The sequence below is a fragment of the Eschrichtius robustus genome, chromosome 9 (genome assembly GCF_028021215.1).
Source record: "Eschrichtius robustus isolate mEscRob2 chromosome 9, mEscRob2.pri, whole genome shotgun sequence".
Taxonomy (NCBI): domain Eukaryota; kingdom Metazoa; phylum Chordata; class Mammalia; order Artiodactyla; family Eschrichtiidae; genus Eschrichtius; species Eschrichtius robustus.
In genome coordinates, this window is record NC_090832.1 from 21496001 (window position 1) to 21523240 (window position 27240).

Here is a 27240-nt window from a genome sequence, read left to right on the forward strand (position 1 = left end):
ACAATATTGTATTAGTTTCTGCTGTACAGCAAAGTGAATCAGTTATACACACACATATATCCACTCTTTTTTAGATTCTTTTCCCATATAGGCCATTACAGAGTATTGAGTAGAGTTCCCTGTGCTATACAGTAGGGCCTTATTAGTTATCTATTTTATATATAGTAGTGTGTATATGTCAATCCCAATCTCCCAGTTTATCCCCCCATCCTTATCTCCTGGTAACCATAAGTTTGTTTTCCACATCTGTGACTCTACTTCTGTTTTTGTAAATAAGTTCCTTTATTTTTAATTTTAATTTTATATTGGAGTATAGTTGATTAACAATGATGTGTTAGTTACAGGTGTACAGCAAGGTGATTCAGTTATACCCCTACAAGTATCCATTCTTTTTCAAATTCTTTTCCCACTTAGGTTATCACAGAATATTGAGCCAAGTAAATATTATTTAAATATTTTTAAAAACAGTCATTAGCTGTTCAAGTGTAGACATTTTAAACGACACAGCTCAGTCTATCTTCCCACCAAAATAAGCTCGTCCCTAACAGGATTTCCCTGCACCACCAACCAGTAAGATCCAGAAAATACATGAAGATTTTACTTTTCATTTAAACAGAAATTTATCAGTTAGACAATCCCAGCGCTACTGTGACCACAGAAGCCAAAAATAAATGAAGCTAGATAATTATCATATAAATTAAATTATAGACTTGGAGAGTCTCTTCTTTGAGATCTGAGAACTGAATGATAAGGATTCTTAGAAAAATTAACCCTATTTAATACGAGTTTGTAGTATTTTATAATGTTCAATAGTTCTCTAATAGTCTAGATATTCATTTTTGGTTTTTCTCCACACAATTATTTCAGTCACTGAGAAAGTGAGACAAATGTGGCAGAACATTCCACCTCACAAATTTCGTAGGTGAAAGATCATTTAGAAAAGAACCTCAATAAAAGAATTCCCGGTACTAATTCTAAAGAAAGTGATAGCCACTCTGAAAAAAAACGGTGGCAAAGATGGCCTCAACTGTCCTCTAAATATCCTTACATATCTTTTAACTTTTAAATTTTTTTGGCTGCATTGGGTCTTCATTGCTGCACACGGGCTTTCTCTAGTTGCGGCGAGCGGGGTCTACTCTTTGTTGCGGTGCACGGGCTTCTCGTGGCAGTGGCTTCTCTTGTTGCAAAGCACGGGCTCTAGGTATGCGGGCTTCAGTAGTTGTGGCTCGCGGGCTCTAGAGCGCAGGCTCAGTAGATGTGGCGCATGGGCTTAGCTGCCCCACAGCATGTGGATCTTCCCGGACCAGGGCTCGAACCCGTGTCTTCTGCATTGGCAGGTGGATTCTTAACCACTGTGCCACAAGGGAAGTCCCTATCCTTACATATCTGAAGGTTAATGAGAATACATTTTTGAAGCCCAGTAATAACAAAAACAATTAAAGCGAACTCATATGTGGTTAAAAAAAAAAAAAAGTGTTGATAATACTCTGCTGTACTAAGTATATGCTTACAATACTACTCATAGTGATTTTATTGGACTGAAGAATGTACCTATTAAAAGGCCATTGTACAAAAACATCTGACATTTACAAATCAAGAACTTAGGGACTTCCCTGGTGGCAAAATGGTTAAGAATCTGCCTGCCAATGCAGGGTACACAGGTTCAATCTCTGGTCCGGGAAGATCCCACACGCCGTGGAGCAACTACGCCCATGTGCCACAACTACTCAGCCTGCACTCTACAGGCCGCGAGTCACAACTACTGAGCCTGCATGCCACAACTACTGAAGCCCATGTGCCTAGAGCCCATGCTCCGCAATAAGAGAAGCCACAATGAGAAGCCTGCACACCGCAACGAAGAGTAGCCCCCGCTCGCTGCAACTAGAGAAAGCCCGTGTGCAGCAATGAAGACCCAACGTAGCCAAAAATAAATAAATTTATTTTTTAAAAAATCAAGTACTGAAAAGAAGTAAGAAAACAAGCAAACCAAAATTTATTTCCTTAATATATGGCTTCTAGGCTATTTTCTTTGTGCCTTTGTAAGTTATTATGCTTATGTAATAATATCACTATATATATTTTTTATTTCTATTGCAGTTTTTATGTTTCCACTATAATTCTGTCACCTTCCTCTTTAAAGGCCACAGAACACATGGCAAAGAAACATTAGGGCTGCACTCAGGGAAGATTTAACTTTATTTCCTACCCTTACATGAGGCCTCTCTCTCACAAAACAGTGACTTAGAAAACATGCTGTCAGACAGGGGCATACATCCAGTTCTGGGCACAGAACCAAGTAGACAACAAGGTCAGAGGGAACGGATGCTATGAGCCGTCGCAGACGAGATTGGATTAGGGAAGCCAAGTGGCTATCCTTGTCTTGAGTTGTCTAAAGGAGACCCTTACTCTCTTGCTAATCAGCATTTACATTGGGTTGGATCAAATCTCTTCCTTTTGGGGGTAGGATGAATGACCAGGGGAAGGGAAGGGAAAAGGAACAGAAGAATAAAAATGTGTGGCATTACGTGGCGTTAGGAGTTAATTCTGAAACTAGTATACTTGTAAACTGGATGGAACAAATTGATGGTGGATCTTAGGAGCCAGATTTGTCAGTCTTGCAAAGGAAGGTTACAGACAAGCAAGGGGGAAGCTGGAATGACCCATGTGGCACTGGATTAGAGTTGGAGGCATCAGTATGAACCCCTGTTTTGGCAAGAGAAAGAGAAAGAAGGAGATAGATAGATAGATGACAGATAGATAATAGGTATGTGTATATACATGGCTCAGTATACACATGTGTATTTCCTATTCATTCTGAAGGGCTAGAAGCAATGACACCCCAGTGAGCACTCAGGTCTTGGTTTCTAATAGCACTCTCCGATAAAAGGGATCAGACCTTTTTCCAGAAATGGCTGCTTCTAGGGTTGGAGCAAGGAAAATACTAGATGAGCTTGGAGCATCTTATAGTGCCAGAAAGTAAACAAGCACTCAAAAAACATTCTGATGAGAGAATGTCAAAGTCACACAGGAGCCAACTAAGAGAGTCCCACAGGCCAAAGATGGAACAACTTGAGCAATAAAATAAAACAGTGCAGTATTAGATAATAATTCAAAGTATAAAATAAATATCTGTGAGTCCATACTGAATAAATACTGAATAAATAAATAAATGTGGGATAACAGAAAAGTCTGTACAGAAGAATCGCAATTAATTTACATAAATACTCCACTCTCAGAAAGGTGGATCTTAACTCCCCACCCCTGAAATGTGGGCTATACATGGTGACTTCCTTCGAAAGACTTCGGTATAGGGAATTCCCTCGAGGTCCAGTGGTTGGGACTCCACGCCTTCACTGCCGAGGGCCTGGGCTCGATCTCTAGTCAGGGAACTAAAATCCCACAAGCCGCGCAGTGCGGCCAAAAATAAATATATACAATTAAAAAAAAAAAAAAGACTTCAGTATGGAAAGGTAGGGAAAAAGAGGGACTTCACGGTGGAGAAACCTGATAAACACTACCTCAACCAAGTGATGGATGTTAACTTGATCAGTGATAAGTCATGTTGAGAGCATGGACCCTTGATATGATGGATGAGAATCAGATGTTGAAACCTATAACCCCACTGTAACCATAAGAAAAGCATTAGACAAACCAAATTGAGGGACATTTACAAAATACCTGACCAATAAATACACCTCAAGGTCATTAAAACAAGGGAAATCTGAAATTGTCCCAGACCAGAGGAGGCTAAGGAGACATGATGAATAAACGTAAAGTGGTATCCTGGATGGAAGCCTGGAACAACAACAAAACAAGGATCTTAGGGAAAAACTAGTGAAATCCTAACAAACTGTGGAGTTTAGTCAATAATAATGCACCAAAACTCCTTCCTTGGTTGTAACAAATGTATTCTACTCATTGAAGAGATGAACAACAGGAGAAACTAAGCTGGAGGTATATGAGAACTCTCTGCACTGTCTTTGCAATTTTTCTGCACATCTAGAACTATTCTAAAATAAGGGGTTCATTTTTAAAAATGTGGATTAACTAGCAAGGAGAGGATGAGGACTTAGGGAGACTCCTAGGGGACAGGGTATCAGTTGTAGAGAGACCTCGGGCGTGGTGTCATTTATCAACAGTAAAGATTTCTGCTCGAAGTTTTAGGAAGTAATATGTTTTAGAATTGCCCATTTTTCTCTCCAAAATCTCCCTTTATTAATGCTTTCAACTCCCAGTATTTTATCACTAAGAGAATATTTACAGGTCATCAAACTGCTGTTTCAACACTCTGTATTACATGATGGATGGATCCCAATAAGGTAAGTGGTATCTAATATCTTGCAAAAGAGTAGACAGTGGGCCCAGTTACTACTGATCAGTTACTGTGGAACCACACAGACAGAGGCGATCCCCAACACATGCGTGTGTGCTGTACTAGTAGCATGTACTGCTAACACAGAATGACAAATCTGGGAATAAAAATGTTTTAAGTTACTTGTACTTTGTTTTTAAATCACTGAAGCTCAATTATTTTCAACAATAAACTTCTATTTGGGAATCAAAAGTAGATTTAAAAGACTGAAATTTATTTCATGACAATGGAGGATAGCTTTTCTAGCTTATCCATTTTTTCCCTGAACTCATGGGCACAGGAGAAGAGTGGTATAATTCAGGAACAGAAATCCCACAGCTCACACTGGTGTGAGAAGTTTGATGAGCAGACCCAACCATGAACTAGTCACTGACACATCCTGGGTTTCATTCTTTCCTGAAAGTGGAAATTCACAAGCACTTTATTAAGAGCAGAATTAATAATCACCATTATTTACTGAGTATTTACTGTGTGCCAGGCACTGTGTTAAGGACTTTACCTGCATTAGCTCATGCTAATTCTTACAATAGCTCTGAGATAAGTACCATTAGTGGTCCCATTTTTGAGATGAGAAAACTCAGATACGCAGAGACTAAGCATCTAACTCGGTATCTGGGACATGGTGTGTGTGTGTGTGTTTATATTCATAATAGAGAAAGGTTAAATAAATATTTATCAACTAAATATATGACTAGATAATGAATAAATAGGTATCTTCCTCAAGTGACACACCGAGCAGGTGGCAGAGAGCTTGGATCAGAAGTCAGGTCTGTCTGCCTCCTGAGCTGGCCCTCTTAACCACCACAGTGCAAGGGCTGCTTTAAGTCGGTGCCATGACTCGCCCTGTCGCAAACTGTAAGACAGGATTCCTCCTCTTACAGAGTTCACGGTAAGGTGGGGGAAGCAGACGTGATCAGTGGTCAATGATGCCAGCCAACTGGGGAGGTGCTGGAATAAAGGCAAAAGCAGAGAGACTAGTAAACTCTGGCTGGGGTGGCTTGGGACTATTTCACAGGGAGTGGGGAGACTTGAACTGGGACAGCCAAGATGAGTAGCCTTTCCGGTGGAAATCAAGGAGGGAATGCCTCGAAAGTGAACAAATTAAGGATGGCTGACCTTTTAAAGTAATGCCAAGAAAAATGTTCTCATTATCACAGTGCTGTGCTCATAAGAGACACATGAGACATCTTTATGGAAAAAAATAAAAACAAATTTATAAAGTCCTATCCTTGAACATGTGAAATGGTTAAATGTGAAATTTTTAAAAAGGAGCTAGAGAATTTTTGAACTTTCTATATATCAATGCATATAACACTAGATAAAAATCTGAGAAAAATACAATTTTAGAGTTAGATCTTAGATGACGCAGAAGAAAACTGCTTTTCACCTGCTGATAGTTCCTTTTAAAAATAATCAGCATTAAGAAAATAATCATGGCTAAAAATATATTTTAAATTGTTTAGCCACCATCTTTTGAAATGCAGCAAGAGTAAAAAGAACGGAATGTAAACAAGAAATTAAATTCAAAGAAAAATATCTCCAATTGCCCTTCTACATGCATCACCTATAGACTTTCTTGGTCACATCATACTTGTCACTAGAAGTAAATCTGTAGATATTTTTGATTTTTGTTGTTGTTGTTAATTTCACAAGCGGTTCCAGGTATGTGAGAAGAGCAGAGGTCAAGAGACTCATGTGAAACCTGGATTGTAATTGACTAGGTTGCTCCCTTCTGCACCTGACCTTACTTGAATCGATTTGAAACTAGACCTCAAAAAAAAATTTTTTTTTATTAGAAAAAAAAAGAATAGGGGGGTTTCCCTGGTGGCGCAGTTGTTAAGAAACTGCCTGCCAATGCAGGGGACACGGGTTCGAGCCCTGGTCTGGGAAGATCCCACATGCCACGGAGCACCTAAGCCCGTGAGCCACAACTACTGAGCCTGCGCGTCTGGAGCCTGTGCTCCGCAACAAGAGAAGCCGAGATAGTGAGAGGCCCGCGCACCGCGATGAAGAGTGGACCCCGCTCGCCGCAACTGGAGAAAGCCCTCGCACAGAAACGAAGACCCAACACAGCCAAAAATAAATAAATAAATTAATTAATTAATTTTTAAAAATTGGATTTTTTTTAAAAAAAGAATAGAATGTGAAAAATGTTGCCACAATAGAGTAAAATGAAGGAATTTTAGTTTCTCTGGAGGAAGACTAATATTTATTCACTAGTTAATTAATTATATACTAGACTATAATTTGCCTCCCAAGTTGCCAATTTCCATTCCCCTGTCACTTGAGAGAAAAGATAAAGTTAGCTAAAGGGACTTGCGATGAAATCAGTATTTCCCACTGTCACTCAGATTAATACTATGAAGATTTTTCAAAATAACGTTTGAGGTATAACATGCATACAGCAAGCAAATGATTTTGTACATGCAACCACCATCCAGATCAAGGTCTAGGTCATTTCCAGGCCCAGAAAACCTGCTTGTGCTCCTTCCCAGTCAATACCATCCTCTCCGTCCATGCCCCCAAATAACCACTGTTTTGACTTCCATCGCCACTGATTTGTTTTACCTGTTCTTGAACTTCAGCTTAGCGCAATTATACAACATACTCTTTTGTGTCTGTCTTCCTTCACTGAACATTGTGTCTGTGAGACTCATCTAAATACATGAGCATTTCAAAGCAAAGCTACCTAGGTACAAAATGAAAAATATGCCATCTATCTCAGCAAGACCTCAGATGGGAGAGTACTTGAACATGATAAGCTTTTTCACAGCTCTTGCTTTTAGAAAGGATATCATTTCCATTTTCTTTACCTGGAACACGTAAATAATATCTCCTTCCCCTTACTAGATTTCTGAGAAAGCTAATCTACCTTTCCACCATTTTTTGAGGTTGCCCTGAAGCCATGCTAAATTAGAAGCTCACCTCAGCAAGCTTAATGATGGAGAAGCAGTTTATTTTCTGTAAATAATGACAGCTTTATGTTTAGTCTTATTCTGCATATTAGAGCAGGCAGTAGTCTGAGCAATGCGGTTCAGAGAAACACTGAGGATAACATTATCCATTACAGGAACAACTCTGTTTATCACAGGAGTTCTACATTACTCTCTATATATTAAAGCCCTATATATGAGGACACTGAGACCCAAGAAGGCTATGTGGCTTTCTGAATAATTAACTAGTGGCAGAGACATAGTCTAGGTCATCTGATTCCTGATCAGGGGGCTTTTTTCCCATTCTCTCAGGCTGTCCTCATTGGAATATGATAGTTAAACTCATGGTGAACCAGCAGCACCTCCTAGTACCTCTAAAAGAGCAGTAAGACTCTGCAGAGCAAAAAGCAAAGAAGATGTCACACAATTAGGACAGGCAATAAATCTCAGTTAATGTTCTGGGTTTTGACCATCCAGTTGGGATGGTTAACTGTAAATCCAAGAAGAGAACTGAGTCACAGACCCAACTCTGCTACTTAATTGGCCCTGTGACCTTGAGCAAGGACCCCAATATTTCACTGCTGAAATTATAAGACTAAGTTAAATGATCGCTAGGCTCAATACAATTGATATAGTTCTACATCACATTAAGACCTGTTCTAAGTGCTTCATGACTATTGCCTTGTTGTCACCACAACCCTATAAAATAGATGCTATTAGTATTTCCATTTTATAAATAAGGAAGTTGAAGTCCAGAGAGACCAAGCAATTTACCCAAGGTCACACAGCTGGTCAGAGGGATTTAAACTCAGGTAGTTTGCCTCCTGAGTATCCCTTGCACAAGATGGGTCATGGGACTGTGGGTGGGAATTGGGCTATATTTTAAGAGAAGGCAAGACATAAAGCCTAATGAATAATAATTCAATTCTATGCCCAACTGTTTCTTTGGACTAACCCAATGAGATAGGGCAGATACTGTTTTACTCTCCAAAACAATGCCCACTGTCACCACAGTTAAGTTCATGCTGGTTGCAGGCAGTGTGTCCTCTTCACTTATATTGACTACAGTCATTTGATTGCACAGAATCCTTATTTAACATAGTATTAATTTTAGAAATTTGATACCATCAGTTTTTTGACTTGTTTTTCTAACAGAGGCAGCCATTATTTTTAAACCCCCAAAGGGAAAAGCTACTAAAGACTTCCATCTGTCTTGCAAACACTGACAGAGAATTTCAGAGTTTAAACTTGTGGACGATAGACCTGCAGAAGGAGCATGTTTGTGCAGCTGTATGACATCCTGGTGCACTGACATGAACAATATCCCCTAGACTTGCTACAGGATATTTAACAGATTAAATAATGTCACTTGTATTTAGGGTTTGAAGAAATTCTGATTGAATAGGAAAAGGGTCACTTTGCAAATGGAAAATCAATTTTAATATAAACAAAAGCATTTTAAGTTTCATATATCACTGTTATTGCTATAAGCAAAGTGTTCTAGGAACAGATATGATGGCTGTGTTTAGGAATAGCAAGAAGTGTGCTACAGAGAAACGAGAAAGGAACAAACCAACTTCCTACCTTCCTTCCCTTCCTGAGCCAACAACCCTCAGAGTCTGGGGTGCGGAGCAGGTCATGGTGTATGGAGGGTGTGCTGTGCTTGTGGAAAGGAAGAAAAAGTTGACACATCTCCAGTGGACAAACTACCTAGTGAGAGAGAATCTCACCTCTATGTGAAGATGGTGACCACTCAGTTTATGCTGAGCGTGTACATGGGGATGAAACTTTAGGAGAGAAGCTGGCAGACCTTAGATATAAATTGTAAAATAAAATATAATGAAATTCAGGACTTCCCTGGTGGTCCAGTGGTTAAGACTTGGCGCTTCCACTGCAGGGGGAGCGGGTTTGATCCCTGGTCCGGGTACTAAGATCTCACATGCTGTGTGGTACGGCCAAAAAATAAAAATAAATAAATAAAAAATATGCTAAAGTCAGTAAAAATTTTTTTAAAAATCTAATGAAATTTCAGGATTTTGAAGTGAGTGGTTACATTCTGCCCCCAACAAAATTACGAAAAATTTCCCATAGAGGATGAATGTAACAGAAGTATTATTAAAATAACACATTAAATCTGGACCAATATCTTTGGGTCAAAAGATCCATGAGAGTCTACATATAATGTGACTAACTCCCTTTGCAGTCCCCTGGCAGTCACACCAAGTTCTGTGAAGAGCCTGGTGGCCACATGTAAAATTCTGGACTATCCCCCCAAGGCAGAAATGAAACCTTACACAATGGAACTCAGGACACTGGGAGATACAAGCCATAGGCTCATACAATGGAAGGCAGAAAGCTGGTAGAATTTATGTCAATTAGTCATAAAGAGTCCCCAAGGCACTCAGGTTTATATCCCTGTCATTCAGTTAAAGAGGTGACTGTAACAACCCAGGCATCTGAACTTGGACAGGAACAGAGAAAATGGACTGGAAATGATGAACGGCTCCAAGAGATACTGAGGAGGAAGTACGGAGGCTGAGGAGCTGCCTGGAGAAGGCACAGGCAACTCATGGCCGGAACCTCTCTGAGGACGTGGTGGGATGTAAAGAGGAGATGAAGACTTGCAGACAAGATGTATGGCTTGAGTTCAGGCACTATGAACATTCAGGGGAAGATGTCAGCTGACAATCAGAAATACAGTACTGGCACATTAGCAAGAAATCAGAGTTGGAGTTAAAGAAGTTATTTGGGGTGGTCTTTCAAATCAAAGCACAGTTAAGTTTACCTCTTAGAGGTTGATTACATTAAGGAGGTAGTAGCCTTTACTAGGAAAGGTAAATCATCTAACTAAATTGGAAATACCAATTGTTTTTGTTTTTTCTGTTCTTTTCAAGCATTACACATGAGAATTTGAATTTCTCAGAAAACAAGGAAACCATCTAGAAAACCATGAAACCGTATTTTTAACCTGAAACCAAATTCTTTCATGACAATATTAGGGATACTGAGCTCTGTGTTGCTACTTTAGACTTCTGATTCACTAACTACATCAGAAACTGGGAGAATTACAAGGTCCTTTGCATAGCAGCCCAGGGTCGTGACAGCAAATATCTGACTACATGATGTAACATGCCCAGTTACCAGGAATCATTCTCGAAGACTGGCAACCAGCAAGTTTTTGTTCCAATCCAAACAGAAAACATCACCTCTCCTATCTCTAGTTTCAACTGAGAATCAAATACCTCCTGTTATACCGGTATCTTAAGGGGGGAAAACACAAATGGAGAAATGCTTGACATTTATGTTGCTCTGTAAGAAAACTTCCAGAGCAGTAAGAAAATGTTCTGTTAAATTCCAAGAACCTGGGACTTCTTTCGTACTAGGAATCAGCAGGTAAAGAAAAAAGTTTAGTTTATTTGTTTTAGGTTCACAAGGTGTGGGGGGATGCTCAAGCATGTTTATGGGATGAGATGAAAGAGCCTGGAAGGAGGGAGAAAGTGAAGATCCAAGAGAGAACGGACTAGCATGTGGGAACTGAATGCCCTCAGGATAACCGCCAAGGCTTGGGTGGAGCACCAGAGCCTGAACCTAATGTGGTGCATACGAGGAAGTCGCCAGGAAATCAGGAAATGACAGCAGCAAAGGGATGGTAAGAGAAACTCCGCAGGATGGCACGTATTTCAAATAAGAATCCACACAATACTGGAAGCAAAACAGGCAGGAATGGTGATCGGGAGTGGATCGAAGGTCAACAGCGAGGGGTGAAGGAAAACTGAGCCTCTTCCGACAGGAGAGAGTTGCCAAGGAGAGGCGGGTTTCAGACAGAATGAGAAAGAGGAGGAAGGAGAAGTCCACCAAAAGATGAGGATGTGGGAAACTCTGCTTCCTGTGGAATGGAGTCATCCATCCATAACTAATTTCTTGAGTAAGTATTATAGACAAGGTAATGCACTGGCGCTATGACAGTGTGCAAAAATGTAATGGAGCTCTGCCCTTAAGGAGACTCATGGTCTATGATGGGGGCTGACATTATCCTGGCGACCATCCATTCCAATGTAGAAAAACGGCAGGTACTGAGCGCACAGGCGATGGGGTGGCTGAGGGCTGCCAATGAGGCAGGGCAGCATTAGCTCTCAGGACAGGCATGGCATGAAATGGTCTCCAAGTTCTGAGTTAAAATTCAGGATAAAACTGTTTGTGCGTTACAGAGATTTAGTCCAGTTTCATAACGTTGCTTAAAAGGTAGAAACACCCTGTCTCAATTAAGCTGGAAACCATTTAAAAGTCACTGAAAAGCAAAGGATTAACGTTCCTTAGTTTGTATACCTAATTCTCTAGAGACAAGAGAGATGAGAGAGAGAGAGAGAGAGAGAGAGAGAGAGAGAGAAAGAGGGAGAGGGAGAGAGAGAGAGAGAGAGGGAGAGAGAGAGAGAATTCTATTAGTGGTTTTTTAAAAAAATAATTTTACAGTAATGATGCCTTTAGGGTTAACTTTAATTTTTTTTTCCTCCAATATAGTCATTAAACATATCCCACTTACAAAATGTTCTATTTTGGTTTCTTTCTTGAAAATGACATGTGTGTCAAGCAAGCGTTCCAGAGAACGAGTTGTACCAGCAGGACTTGGGTATAACACCACACGGAACGCCTCTGAATCCAATTAGGGCACCATCAAGCCAACCAGCTGATTCCAAAGTTCTTTTCTGATATAATTTTTATTAAGATTTTCAATACTGGCCTGAAGGAATGTTGAATGTGTACTAGAATGATGAAAATAAGCCCATAACTGAGATTCAGAAGTAGCTAGTTGCAACTCACCGACTTTTCCAGAAGCCATAAAATTATTTTTAATTGTGGTTCTTATTAAGTGAGTAGGGGAAAAAAATCTTGCCTCTTCAAGGAGTAAGTGTATGAAGAAAAGGGGATAGTCTTCCCTGCTATGTCAGCAGTCCCATGAGGATAGGGACCAAAGGGGCTTTATTCCTGGTGGTGCCCCCCACCCTGTGCATAAGCCACAGAAGGTACTTAATAAATATTTACAGAATGAATAACTAAGTCATGGACAAGTGTTTGGCAATAATTTACAAGGCCTGGCCTATCTAGGCCATGATTTATTTTAGCAGGTCCTTAGATTTTTCACACAGAGGAAATTGTTTCCAACAGTGCCTTCCTGTAGAATTCCAAATATTTTGAAAGATAATATAACAGACACTAAAGTTTGAAATTGAGAAAACATCAGAGCCAGCAGGAAGGATGATGAACAGTCAGAAGAATGGTACACCCATTGTTGACAAACTTTTCAGGTGAACAAACAATTGCTGCTTACTATGTCATTTTAACTAATTTTAAAAGACAACCATCAAAGACAAATCACTGAAAAGAACAGCTGGAATCATTCAGATGTGAAATTATCTTTCAGGAACTTTCTCTTTTCACACAGTGGTGAAATTATTATTTTTTTTTTAAAGAAGCTACCTAGCCACACACACCACGCTGACATCGCCTCTTCCTTCTCTGAACACTGAGCACATCAGGCATGTCAGATTTGTCTTCAGTCCTAACTGGGGAAGTCAGAGAGGCAACTCACTTTCATGGTAAAGAAACTAGGAAAGGTAAGCTATCTAACTAAATTGGAACTAAATCCCAATTGTTTTTGTTTTTTCTATTCTTTTCAGGCATTGCACATGAGAATTTGAATCTCTCAGAAAACTAGGAAACCATCTAGAAAACCATGAAACCATATTTTTAACCTGAAACCAAATTCTTTCATGACAATATTAGGGATACTGAGCTCTGTGTTGCTACTTTAGACTTCTGATTCACTAACTACATCAGAAACTGGGAGGATTACAAGGCCCTTTGCATAGCAGCCCAGGGTCGTGACGGCAAATATCTGACTACATGATGTAACATGCCCAGTTACCAGGAATCATTCTCGAAGACTGGCAACCAGCAAGTTTTTGTTCCAATCCAAACAGAAAACATCACCTCTCCTATCTCTAGTTTCAATTGAGAATCAAATATCTCCTGTTATACCGGTATCTTAAGGGGGGAAAACACAAATGGAGAAATGATTGACACTTAACGTTGCTCTATATGAAAACTTCCAGAGAAGAAAATGTTTCGTTTTGTTAAATTCTTTAGCTTATTTGGCACCCTGGTAACACTCTGTACACGCTTTTTAAAAAAGAAATAATTAGGGGCTTCCTTGGTGGCACAGTGGTTAAGAATCCGCCTGCCAGTGCAGGGGACACGGGTTTGAGCCCTGGCCCGGGAAGATCCCACATGCTGTGGAGCAGCTAAGCCCATGTGCCACAACTACTGAGCCTGCGCTCTAGAGCCCACGAGCGCAACTACTGAGCCCACGTGCCAAAACTACTGAAGCCCACGTGCCTAGAGCCCGTGCTCTGCAACAAGAGAAGCCACCACAATGAGAAGCCCGCGCACCGCAATGAAGAGTAGCCCCCACTCGCCGCAACTAGAGAAAGCCCGCGCGCAGCAACGAAGACCCAACACAGCCAAAAATAAAATAAATACAATAAATTTTTTAAAAAAAGGAAATAATTAGTCATTTAAGTATAAACGCAAACCTGTGAGTACTGTAGAGGAAAAACATGGGCTTTGGGGCCAGAAAGACTTGAGTAAGCTCTTCCTCCACATCCTGGCTGGTAACCTTGGGCAAGTCCTTGAAACTTTCAGAGTCTCTGCCTCATCCGTAGAATGGGATAACACAATTTACCATTCGGGTCGTTGCCAGGGTCACAGAGATAATATATGTGAAGGGTCATACTGCCTCATCAATATTCAAGGAAGGTCAATGCCTCCCACTTCTCCTCGTCCCCACTCAAGCAAGAGGAGCAAGTGGAAAAGGGGCTCTTAAAAGGTTTGGAGGGGAATAAATGATAGAATTGGATTATTTCTGATATGTAGCAATGGGGGCAATGAAATTTCTTTGAAAGCTATTTTCCTGGTCTTCCAGAGGGCTCCAGGAAAACAAAACACCCCCACCCCCCGCAAATAGACTCCTACATAGAGCTACCCTCGTTCTCCACTGTTCTCAAGACAATTGCTGGGAGCTGCTGAGACCAACGAGCGCTCAAGGGACAGCCCCATTATTCTCTAGCAGAAATGCCCTGGTCTAAGGAAAGGCACAAAGCAAGAAGGTCAACATCACCTACAAGAATGGGAGAGAGTAGCTAGAACTGGACCCAGCTCTGTTTCCCACCCGCTGGGAAGCTGTACAATTTATTTTTACACTTAAACCTGCAAAAAATAAAAAAGTACTTTAAAAAAAAACTATTTTATTCAAGACTGACTGCTTACTTGGTTAATAAAATACTCAGTGAATCATGTTGAAAATCCAGTTATGGAGCTGTCTACATCCAGTTGGGCTACAAGTTTTTGTTCCTTTTAGTTTTGTTTTTTTTTGGGGTTTTTTTCTTTTTGCTATAGCTGTCAAGCATAGGAAACTGCATTTTACTCCTGTTTCCAAATATGCCTAATGTCAAAATCTAAAGAGGAAAAAAAAGTTCCGTTTTGTGACTCTTAACCTCAGATCCTCTGCAGTTAAGGCCACCTTTAAGTTCAACACAGATAGCTAAGTCCTGAAGGACTCTTGTTTACTGGGACTCATTAGCCACTGAACTGGAGAAGAAATCATTGCAAAGGAGGCCTCTGGTTATTCTACACCCTTCGCTTTTTGAGATCTAACCTGAACCTTGTGCCCTTTCTCTTCGCCCCTAGGATTAGGTCTCCAGGAATAAAAATAAGGTTGGACTGGCATTGCAAGACCACAAGCAGTTGTTAATTAAATCCTGACCCGTTATTTCCACTGTATAATAAAGACTTCATTTTCTAAGCCTTAGGATATTGAATTTTGCGTCTGAAATATCAGGGTCTTGGTCCAAGTGAAGTGTTCTCACTTGGAAGGGCACCAATGTTCTGTGACTTTTAACCTTCCTTAGATTGAGTGTTCAGATTCTAATCTGCAAAATGCCTTAAAAGACGAAAGTGACAGTCACAACTAATGGGTGTGGAGGCTTGGCTAAGAGTTCTTGCATGCCCCCACTGCCACCCCATCACTATTTGGATCCAGATCAAGGCCCGAAAGAACTGGGTCCTATGTGCAGCTTTTTCTGGCAATGTTTTCTATCTCAGACATCTCAAGGTCTAACTTACTTCTAGGAAACTCCTGGTCCAGAAGATGCCTTGAAAAAATTAAATAATTTCTGAGGTTACTAGAGAATTTTAAATCCTTTTCAGAGAGGATCTAGGATTGCTAGATTCAGATGCACCCAAATCTTACTTGTGTGCTTAAATGTCTTGAGGGACCTATTCCATTTAAATTAAGGAATTTTGAACCTCAGGGAGGTGAGTGTGCTTTTGAAGCACCGTCTTCATGACTTGTGACAAAATGAGCAAGTCCACTCCAACTGTCCATCCCAGTGAAGACTGTCCTGTGAAATTTAATAAGAGATAGGAAGGTATCAACGAAAGCCTTCTGGGTGTTTTGCAATGTGATGGGATATAATACAAATGTGTTTAGCCACACACGAGTCATCTTTGGATTACCAACCTGACTCAATGGGGCTGCTACATTTTCTGGTGAGAACATTCTTGTTCTGGTTTTACTTTGACATGTGTTTAAACACTATCTTTCTTTAGCATCCCTATCCATTTTCCTTCTTATTTTAGCAGCTCTTTGTGAGGAGACATGTCACTCTGCTGGATATCAAACACATCTAAGACAATGATAGCATACAGAGTAAGAAAAATCAAATCGAGAAAAGAAAAAGTATATATGGAGTGACAACAAAACATTTCTCAAAATAGAGTGTCTCATATCCAGGGACCTCAAAGAAGATTATAAAACCAGTCAGGCAGCGCATATATAGTTGCTGACCACACTGGAATCAGAATCTTGATAACCTCTTTTTTTTTTCTGTCAGCATTACTCAAATCAAGTTGGTGTTCTGATCACAAGATACTGGTAATTATTTCTTACACAATTATGGTGGAAATATAATGTTCACATAGACTATTTACCAATTTCACCCTATATACGCTTTACATTCTATGCTTCACTTCTTGAGCGGCACTGCCTAGTGACACGGGTTGACTGCCATTGCTGAAAATCACCTTCAGTGCATCCTCTTACTCAAGTCGTATCTACTGAATAAGTGGCATTGTTGGAGTGAGCAGAGAAGAGGCTGTACTCTGTTAAGGAGTGGAACTGAAGAACCCGGAGAAAAGAACAATGGATCTGATGTGCTTATGGGCCATTGTGAATAGATCCCAGTGTGTAAACTTGTTTTAAGGACAATGTTACAGCCTGAATTGTGTCCCCCCAAATTCACATGTTGAAGCCAATTCTAAGAATCTCAGAATATGACTGTATTGGATATGGCCTTTAATGAGGTAATTAAAGTAAAATGAGGTCCTACGGGTGGGCCCTCATCCAATATGACTGGTGTCTTTATAAGAAAATAATTTTGGACGTAGACATGTGAGTGCACAGAGGAAAGACCGTACGAGGACACAGGAAGAAGGAAGAAGGTGGCATCTACAAGCCCCGGAGGCCTCAGAAGAAAATAAACCTTGATCTTGGACTTCTAAGTTCCTTTTTTTTTTTTTTGGCTGTGTCGGGTCTCACTTGCGGCACGCAGGACCTTTCATTGAGGTGCGCAGGCTTCTCTCTAGCTGTGGCATGCGGGTTTTCTCTTCTCTAGTTGTGGCACGTGGGCTCCAGCGCGTGTGGGCTCTGTAGTTTGCAGCACGTGGGCTCTCTTGTTGAGGTGCACAAGCTCAGTAGTTGTGGCATGCAGGCTTAGTTGCCCCAGGGCATGTGGGATCTTAGTTCCCCAACCAGGGATCGAACCTGTGTCCCCTGCATTAGAAGACGGATTCTCTACCAGTGGACCACCAGGGAAGTCCTTTGGACTTCTAAGTCCTAAGTTCTTGGACTCTGAAACTGTGAGAAAATAAATTTCGGTTGCTTAAGCCACTCAGTCTGTGATAATTTGTTACGGTAGCCCTAGCAAACTAATAGAGACATTTATTATTGTCTGTAAAGCTATGTATTCATACATTGAAGGCAGTGAAAATGTCACACGGCTTTCAACCTCACCTCTACCTCTCTCCACCGCAAAGAGGGGAAAAGAAAGCGTCTTTAAAGGCTTCTGCTCTGACTTCACGATGGCTTCGTAAATTAAGACATCACCATTTGAAAAATGAGGTATAACGTGTTCTGACATTCTGTGGTAGGATGATTCAGGGGGGTCAGTTTTCTAAAAGTGCACAGTTCTAGATTCTTTTTAAAATCTCAAGATTGATTTTATCCTTTTCATGTTTTCTTTCAAAAAACTGGCAGCCGAGTACTTTCCAAGAGACGGAATACCAGTCACACACATATGTGTACAATTCCATTTTAGAAGACGTTAGGAAAATGAAGCTCAGCTCAGCTGGGCCCGCGGTAACATTCGACGTGAGCTCCGTTAACTCGTTCTGCCTTATTCCAACTTTCCATCCTCAGCCGGCTCCTCCACAGACAGCCCGGCAGGCCAGCACCAGTTAACGTTACAGATGTAGAGGAAATTTGAAAAACACAAAAATCCCTTTAAATAGATGGAACTGCCAACAGCAATCCTGAATTGTCCGTCAGGTTGCCCCTCTCAGTCCTATGAGGCTACCCAGCTGTTGTCAGAAACATTTTTATTCTAGAAGGAAGGTCCAAGGCCAGCTCAGCAGGCCTTCCTCAGAACACCTGAGGCAAACAATGGTGGCCTTCCTTGGAGAGGCTAAGAGACTCTTTAGGAAAAGCTTTTAAGAGATCCCAATTAAAACTTACTGGCATATACTTCACAGTGGGCGAGGTACTGCAAATAGGCCCACCACTGAAAGGAAAGACCCCTGAAGTACAGAGGCAAAATAAAAAGCCACACGTTTCCAAAAAGGAACGTATGAAAAGAATTTTTAAGTAAATGATCGCTTGCTTTTGGAGTTCTCAGGATTTGCTGCCCACATTTCTGAACCAGAAAAGGGCTCGGCCTCCTTTTTAGAAATATGTTTTACTCAAATCTTTCTTAGAGGTCCTCCCACTCATTATTAAATACCTGTTTTCATCCAATGCCCTTTTCTTTGACTTTGGTTCCTCCTTAAGTAATCAGCACGCGGCTACCTCCGATGAAGCTCACAGGGGTCTTCCTGAAAAGGCAACAGAGTTGAAATTCTGTGCCTTAAACGGTAATTGCCCTGCTGAAACCTCTTTCCCTTCGAATGTTAACTACATTTAGCTCAAACCTGACTACTGTGGGAAATGAATTATTTTGCAGCTTATAATATTAATAAAATGTACATAAGAGCAAAATATTTTCTGGCAATGAGATTTTGCCAAAATTGTACTTGGCAATGGGAATATTTGCTCGTGAACAGGACATATTAATGACCAAATCCATCAAGGTGCTGGGTACAGAACATCAGTGTTTTTGAACTGGACATTCTGTAATTTCTACCTCTTGTCAAGAGAAGATACACAGCTGGGGATAACCCCAAAAAACAAAAAAAAAAAAACAAAAAAAAAAAAGAGAGAGGGAAGACACACATTGTTGGGGAAGAGAAATTTTCATCTGAAGCCACCTTTTAAATACTGCTAATCTCTAGAGGAGGTTTCTCACCTCAAGAATCTTCTGTAACACTTGTTAAAAACCCAGATTCTGAGACCCCTCTCCAAAAGATTCTGATTTTTCTGGTCTAGAATATGGAGCCCTGAAATGAGTGTTTTTAGCAAGCACACTAGGTAATTCTCACAATTGGGCAAGTCCGTGAAATACTAACCTTCAATTGTAATACCCCAGATTTCCATCCAGACCAGTATCCCACAAGGATGACACACCCTTAAAATATCAGTAAGATGCACAAAATACAGAAAAATAGTTATTCTATACAGACCTTAAACATGAATCTTTTAAAAAATGGTAGCAGATTATCATAGTAAACATATTTTAATTAGTCTGTTCAGCCATAAAACTGTTTTTTGGTTTGTTTTTTTTTGGCCATGCTGCACGGCATGCAGGATCTTAGTTCCCAGACCAGGGATTGAACCCGTGCCCCCTGCAGTGGAAGCGCAGAGTCCTAACCACTGGACCAGCAGGGAATTCCCCAAAACTTTTAAACTTTCATAAAATGTTTTTAGACCATAACAACAAAAGCAGGTCAAAGTTGAGTTCTTGTGGGACACTCAACCAAGAAAGTCTTTTGAAATTAATTAAAAGCTATTTGCTAAACTTCTAAAAAACTAGTCTTCTACATAAAGGGAAAATGTTAATTGTGATGAATTATAAGTGACGGTACGTGTCTGTGCATATACAGCAAGTTTGCTTTGCTACCTTATGACCCAACCAAGCCATCAACCAAGTAGGAAGCCAGAAAAAAAGGTATTTATACAAGGTCTCAAAAAAAAAAAAAATGCCCCATGAGTTTTTCTCAAGAAGCTGTCTGTGTGCTCTGCCAAAATAAGGAAATAGATGCAGAAAAAAATCAGACATGGATCCAGCTATCTAAGATTCAACATAAGAGAGAAGTGGAAGGAATCCCTGGGATGATGTGAAGAGAGATCCCAGGGCAACAGCTGGGCAGCAGGCTTAGAGGAAATGCTGTCCAAACTGGAATAGAGCAAAGATCTCAGGTAAATTTCTCAAAGAAGAACTTGAAAGAATAACAGAATTGTCTGGACATATTCGAGAAGAGATCTATGTAACTGGGGAAAGGTTTGGGGATGAGTATATAGGAACCTCAGCAAGCCAAAACACCAATAGGGAAAGCAAGATCTATGCAGGAAGGAAAAAGGAAGTACGGTTTACCTCACGGCTTAGCTGTCATCAGCTTTTACGTAGTTATAAGGAATACTGATCTAATCTAAGGTGCAATAGAAAAATGTTGGGAAGATGAGAACATCGGAGGATGGGAAATGCGTGACTTCGCTGGGGGCAGGGGTGAGAAGGGGTGTGAAAGAGGAAGCTGTATCTTCAATTTCCATACTGTGAAGTCAGTAATCATGTGTCAAGCTGAATAACCAATAATTAGCAATGTAAGCACACTATTTAGAGACTGGAGTAAATACTAAAGAATCAGTTTAAAAGGCTCTACATTTCTTGGATGCTCCTTAACTTTCTGATGAGTGTCTATCACTCTGCTAATATACAACCTGGCCAAACATAGCTATTCATTTATTCAGCAGTTTTTGTGTCAGGCATACATCTAGGAATAAGACGACACATTGGGGAACAAGACAGATAAGTCCCTTGCTCCTGGAGCTTAGGTCCTAGCGAAGGGAGACGAGGAACAAATAAACAAGATAATCTGAGTGATAAGTGCAATGACAGAGTAGAGAAGTGTGACTGAGGGGTGGGTAGGAGAGGTCCCTGTGAAGAGGATGATATGGGAGCTGAAGCAAGTGTAACTGAAAGTGGGGTCCAGCTGCGCGCCACTCAACAGCCAGCAAAGAGGCCAGGTTGGTGGAAAGGAAAGTTTGCTTTATTTTGGATGCCGGCAACTGTGTGCCGGGGGAGGGTGGACGCCTGTCCAAAGGCTGACTCCCCACCTCTGACAACCAGGGGGCAAGAGCTTTTATAGACGGAGGGAGGGGGCTCCATGCAGAACCTGCACAGTCAGCTCTGACCGTCATCTTGATATTGGTCATGCGGTGTGGTCTGATCAGTGTCATCCTAATTGCTTTAGGTACAGTTAATCTTCAGTTCCAGGGTCGGTTTGTTTCCATTTCTTTGAGGCCAGTTCTCAGAATTGTGGCAGCTTATGTCATGGCTACAGTCTGGTCATCATGGTCATCATGTAGTTAACTTCTTCCACCTGGCGGGGGTTTCAGTATCTATAACACAGCTCACAGGATACGGCTCAGAATATTATCTATAGCCCTTGAGAAGGAACTAAAGGTCCTTGACTATGCTTAATGACTAAACTATTATTATTTGGTCTCCTTTGACTGTTTTCCTTTGCTTCTGCATTTTCTCACTTCTCTGATGAAACTGACTCTTTGGCTAAAGTTTTTCCACAGACAAAAGGCAGGCTGAGGACATGGTGGGCATAGACCACAGGGTCCTGCTCCGTTTCACAAGGAACCAGCTTTGGAAAGAGCCAGAGGGAGAGCATCCCAGATTTCCTAGACTTAAAGGGAGCAGCAACTGCCAAGGTCACGGGTAAGAGTGAGCCAGGCTCGTGTGATGACTGGAAATATGACTGAGGCTGTTGGGGGTGACGGTGAGGGGCAAAGTGGTGGAGATGAAGTCAGAGAGATGGGAGGAAATCAGGGATCACATAGAATCATGTATGGCCTTGAGGACAGCAAGGTGAAATCTGGATTTCATTCTAAATGCAATGGAAAGTCATAGGAAGGTTTTGCGTAAGGAAGTGACATGATTTATGTTTTTAAAAAATTACTTTAGCTGTTGTGTGGAAAATGAATTACAGAAGGCTGAGAACAGAAGCAGGACACCAGCTTGAACCTACTGCAGTGGTCCATGCATAGATGGCCAGGGCGTGTATGGTGGCAGGCGGGAGAGAGAGAGAGAGAGACAGAGAGAGAGACAGAGAGAGAGACAGAGAGAGACAGAGAGAGAGAGACAGAAAGTGAATGGACTTCAGATTTATTTTGGAAGAAAAACGGGCAGGACATACTGATGGATCAATGTGAACAGGAAAGGGAAAAACCCAAGGGTGAATCCTAGATTTTTGGCTAGAATGAGTGAGTGGTTAGAGGTATCATTTGGTGAAATGCAGAAAGTCAAGGGAAGAACCGGTTTGGAGGACAAAATCAAGGCTTCCGTTTAGACCTGCTACCTGTGAGATGCCCATTAAGGAGTCAAGCAGATCTGTGAAATAGGCAGTTGCCTATTTGAGCCTGGAGCACAAGGAGAGAGCAGAGTTGCAGATACAAACTTGGGCATCACCCTACTCGCAGTTCTCCAGGCACCCCCCAGGTCAGGTGTTCATTTCACCCTGTTGGATTACCGCAGCTTACCTCTTGCTCCCTGCCTTCAGTCTCCCCCACGAAATCAGTACTGCAAGCAGCAGGCAGATTCACTCCTTTAAAGCAAAGCTCTAATCATCTCTCACTTGATAAAAAGCCTTCCGTGGTTCTCACCCGCTGTGTCTTGTTCTCTTGCCTTCCAACGCCCTCCATCTCAGGGCCTGAATTCTTGTCCCCCTTCTGTACTGTTCGGCCTCCCTGATTTGTCCCCATGGTTCTCTGGGGTCCCTTCTCTTCCAGCCCCATTTCCACACATCTTCACTAAGTGTATCCTGGGCTCAGACCTTTGTGGGCAAGGCCTGTGCGTGATTTATCATTGAAACTTCCCCACAGCTTAGCCCAGGTACCTTACAGTTAATTACTTCAGTTCAGGAACTGTTTGTTAGATGAAGGTGCCACTTGTTCTCCTTACTATCCCCTCACAAAACGAGCGGATTTACAGGAATACACCAAAATTTTCCTAGTGTTAAGGGTTGCAATGTTATATTTGACAGAAGGTTTACGTGAATGAACACATCCAGTCCCTTGAAATGAAAATACAGGAGTAGTTTACAAATATAAATGATAATGGTTAGACCCAACTTTTTAAAGTAATGTTATCTGCCCATTCCCTTCTGGGAAACAAAAACTGTTGTTTTTGGTTTTGGTTCCCCTGCTTCAGATGGGGATGGGGGTGGAGCAACCAAGAAGTGTTTATTTTCCTAAGACTATTTCTATCTCCACATCACTTTTACATACGTTGAGTCTTCACTAAATATGAATCTTTATTCCCAAGCATAGAGACTCACAGTTAGCCAGTTACACTAACGTCCCCAGAACAGGAAAACATGTTGGAACCTTTCCTCTATTCAAATTAAAGAGGCTTAATTAGAGGATCAACAATCCAGGTTTCTTATCTCCTTCCCTCCTGCATTAAGTAAGCAAAAGATGAAGTCTGACTCGCCCATTGGTTGTTATTTTTTCAAATGGCTGAGGATAAAATAAATTTAAGCTAAAAAACATTTGGGATATTACTCACTGGCCAGACCAATGGACCAAAGAGAAGTAGTTGAGGTGCAAATTTTTGCTCATTTTCTTTCTCTCTAAGTGACTGACATTTGCATTATGATCAAACAGACTAAGAAAAAAAATTAAACCTAAAAAGCTATCTTAGGGCCTATATTTTTGCTTTCACCATTGAATTCACAAAGAAAAAGAATAAAACTGGTTGAAAAACAGCAATTGAACCTAAAGCTGAGCCAGAGTCCATGACAGCTAGAGAAAAACTGATATGGTTGCAGGTCAGCTCATGGCTTTAATTCCAGTGGAAGTCCAGGTGGAAACTCTGGCCTTGATCATGTCCAAAGCAGAGGAAAGCCATGACTGTCACACTACCTTTTCATAAATGAATTTCCTCTCTCTTTCTCTGCTCATGTAGATTTTTCTTTATGCACATATTTTAAAAATAGAATCATATAACTTTAGAAAACTGCCATTTCATATTTTTATGCTGTTTATTATGAAAATCACTTTTCAAAAATATTTTTATATCATTTTAAAATGGCCTGTTTTATTACAAGACTATATCCTTACATGACTATATCCCAATTAATTCTCTTGTTGTTTGACTATTAGGTTATTTCCAATATTTTGGCTCTGATAAACATTGCTCTGGTGAGCAAATAATTACTATCTTAACAATATACTTCTAGAAGTGGAAATGCTGGGTCTGAGTATATGCACATTTTAAGATTTTTAATATATATTACCAAACTCCTCTCCTGATAGGTTGTACCAATTTAAACTACCACAAGACAATCATCTCCTGGAAATCATTCCTTTTAGTCTTTACTAAATTCATAGGTGATCAATGGCATACATTTTTTTCATTGAATTGCTTAAATTTTATTCATTACACCAAATGGTCACTTGTATTTCTTCTTCCATTAAGTAATGTGGGCAAGTTAACTTAACTCTTGTGCTTCAGTTTTCCTCATCTGCAAAATGTGGATATTAATGGTAGTTACCCTATATGGATGTTGTGAGGATTAAAAAGTTAATTCAAGTAAAGCACTTAGAATAATTCCTGACCCATAGCGAGTTCACAATTATGGCCATTAGATATTTTGAAAAATTCCTGTTCATGTTCTTTATTCATTTTTCTATTTGAGTGTTTACCATTTCTTATTGATTTCTTTTTCTCACTGATTTTTAAGAGGTCTTACTACATTAAGATATTTAATCATTGTTTTCTATATGCAATGCAAATATTTTGTCAACTTTATGATTTCCTTTTTCAATATGCTGATGATGATTTTTTTGCCATGCAGAAGCTTAAGGATTTAATATCATTAAATCATCCACTTTAAATCAGAAAAAATTACAGAGATTAAATAGTCAAATATGAGAAAAACAGCAAAGGAAAACACGTTTTTAATAATTCTAGTTTGTAAGAAAGAAACGGATAGATTTGACTCCAAAAAAGTTTAAAGTTTTTATATTAAAAAAAAATCAAACAGAAGAGGTAAGAAAAACACACAAAAATATTCACAATATATGACAGACATAAGGCTAATCTCCTTAACATACAAATCTTTGAAAAAAGAAAACATAAAATAAAGAAAAGCTATAAATAGGCAATTCAGAGAAAAAGAAATACAAATGCCCGATTTCACTTATAATCAAAATGAGATATCACTTTTTACATATAGATTTACAAGAATTTTTAAAAATTAATTATGCACAACACTGTGGTCCTACACAGTTTTGCAGAGTGTTCATTGCACAAGGACAACTGGACAACAGTAATGAGTTGGGACTGAATTCCTGCTACTCTACTGCCTGTTAAACCATATGCCTGCAGGGCTGCCTAACCCAGAGAGAGTGCTTTCTATTTCTCACAAAGGGCCATATGCTTTAAGAGAGTATGCAGTGGTGGTGAGAGAGTGCAGAAAAAGGAAATCTCATCTAATGAGCAGATATACTGATACAGTCCTTAGAGATAATTTGGCAAAGCCTATCAAAATAAAACATACAAATCTTTTGACCCAGCAATTCCATCGCTAGGATTTTACTGGTACAGGTAGTGCGAGATGTTTAGATAAGGATGTTCATTTCAGCTTTGTTCATAATAGCACACACACAAAAGAACCCAGAAACAATATAAAAATACAAACAAAATATAAAAACACAATAGAGTTCTTTTAAAGGAAATTATGAGATAGCCACATATTATAATATTGTTTCTAGATTAAAAACATCAATATGAAATATTTTCAAGTTTACATTATATGAAAAACTCAAACTCTGGAGCAGCAAGCATATTACGTCTTGCTTGTATTTTGATAAAGATACATACATGAATGAAGATTGTCTGTAATGAAAAAAAGTTGTTCATGCTGGGTTATAATTTAAAAGGGAGGGACTAGGCGTCTGGGAGGGAATAAAATTCACTTTTATCCTGGACTGTCTTGTAAAGTTTGACTTTTGATCATATGCATGTTATTTTCATTAAGAAAAATGAACTATCCATTTTTGTTTTATGATTTCTTTTAATACTGGCTTTATAAGGAAATGGATAAATATCCTGGGCAGGGCAGAAATGAGGCCCTGACCAAAATATGGAAACCCAGAAACACAGATAGATATAGGTTCTATCATGGCCTAGGTGTGAGCCTGCATACTTTATTCACTTGTTCCCTTGTCTTCTAAAAATGAGAAGAGTGGCTTTGTCTGCCCTTTCAACTCAAGGGCTCATGCAAAACAGCCAAGAGCTGCTCTGTGGCACAGTGAACGTGGGGTGGGGCTGAAGACTGAAAAAAATAGTCACTAGATTCAAATACCACCCTACAGACAACAGAGCCAGCGTAGCATGCAATTCTTGAAGTTAAGAAGAATGAAAATAATACAAAATTCTCATTCATATAATCATTACCTTAAAGTAGTCAGACTGCATTGAAAATATTTGTTGACTCATTCATATACTCAACAAACTTTTTGTACCCAATCTGTCATGCCCAGTACTTGGCAATAGGAACACTAGAAGTCTCAACCCTTCTAAGGGATGAGGTCAGAGGGTACTGAAACCACCCTATTTGGGGACATAGCTGTTTAGCCTGTGCTTAGAAATAATAAATCTAATCCTCAATAAAATACGAGGAAATCAAAACCAGCAACATATAAAAAAGATTATATATCATATCCAAGTAATCTTTATCACAGGAATGCAAGGTTGGTTTAACATCTGAAATTAATGTAATATGCCATATTAATACAATGAAGGACCAAAACCATATGATCATCTCAACAGGGGCAAAAAGAAAAAGTCTTGGACAAAATCTAACAGTTGCATGATAAAGATGCTCACAAACTAAGAATAGAAGGGAACTTTTTGAGAAAGGGCATCTACGAAAAAACCACAGCTAACATGACATTTAATGCTGAAAGACTGATTGCTTTCCTCCTTAGATCAGGAACAAGACAAGTATGTTCACTCTTGCCTCTTCTCTTTAACATTATACTGTATAATAAGTGAGGGCAACTAGACAAGGAAAAGAAATAAAAGACATTCAGATGGAAAAGACGAAGTACAAGTATCTGTTTGCACATGACCTTGTATATAAATCTTGTACATAATGTGATCTTGTATACAGAAATGCCAAGGAATCCACTGAAAAATTATTAGGACTAAAAAAATGAGTTCACCAAATTTACAGGGTACAAGATCAATATATAAAAATCAATTTTCTATATCCTATACACTAGCAAGAAACATTCTGAAAATGAAATAAGAATGCAATTTCATTTAAAATAGCATAAAAATGATAAAAATACTGATAAATGATAAATTTAACAAGACTTATACACTGAAAACTAAAAAATATTGGAGAAAAAAATCAAAGAAGATCTAAATAAAT

General features: G+C 39.8%; 1 protein-coding gene across 5 annotated transcripts in view; it reads right to left on the reverse strand.

Moving 5' to 3' along the window:
* PHACTR2 (phosphatase and actin regulator 2) overlaps nt 1-27240 on the reverse strand; it is a 262789-nt gene that overhangs the window by 99724 nt on the left and 135825 nt on the right. Inside the window, exon 1 of one of the 5 annotated variants that reach the window (XM_068550915.1) lies at nt 18417-18485. The exons of the other annotated variants lie outside the window; for them this stretch is intronic. Within the exon in view, the coding sequence (XP_068407016.1) occupies nt 18417-18426 (10 nt within the window). The 5' untranslated portion in view covers nt 18427-18485. Of the gene's footprint in view, nt 1-18416; nt 18486-27240 lie in introns of those variants that run through there. 5 annotated transcript variants of the gene reach the window in all.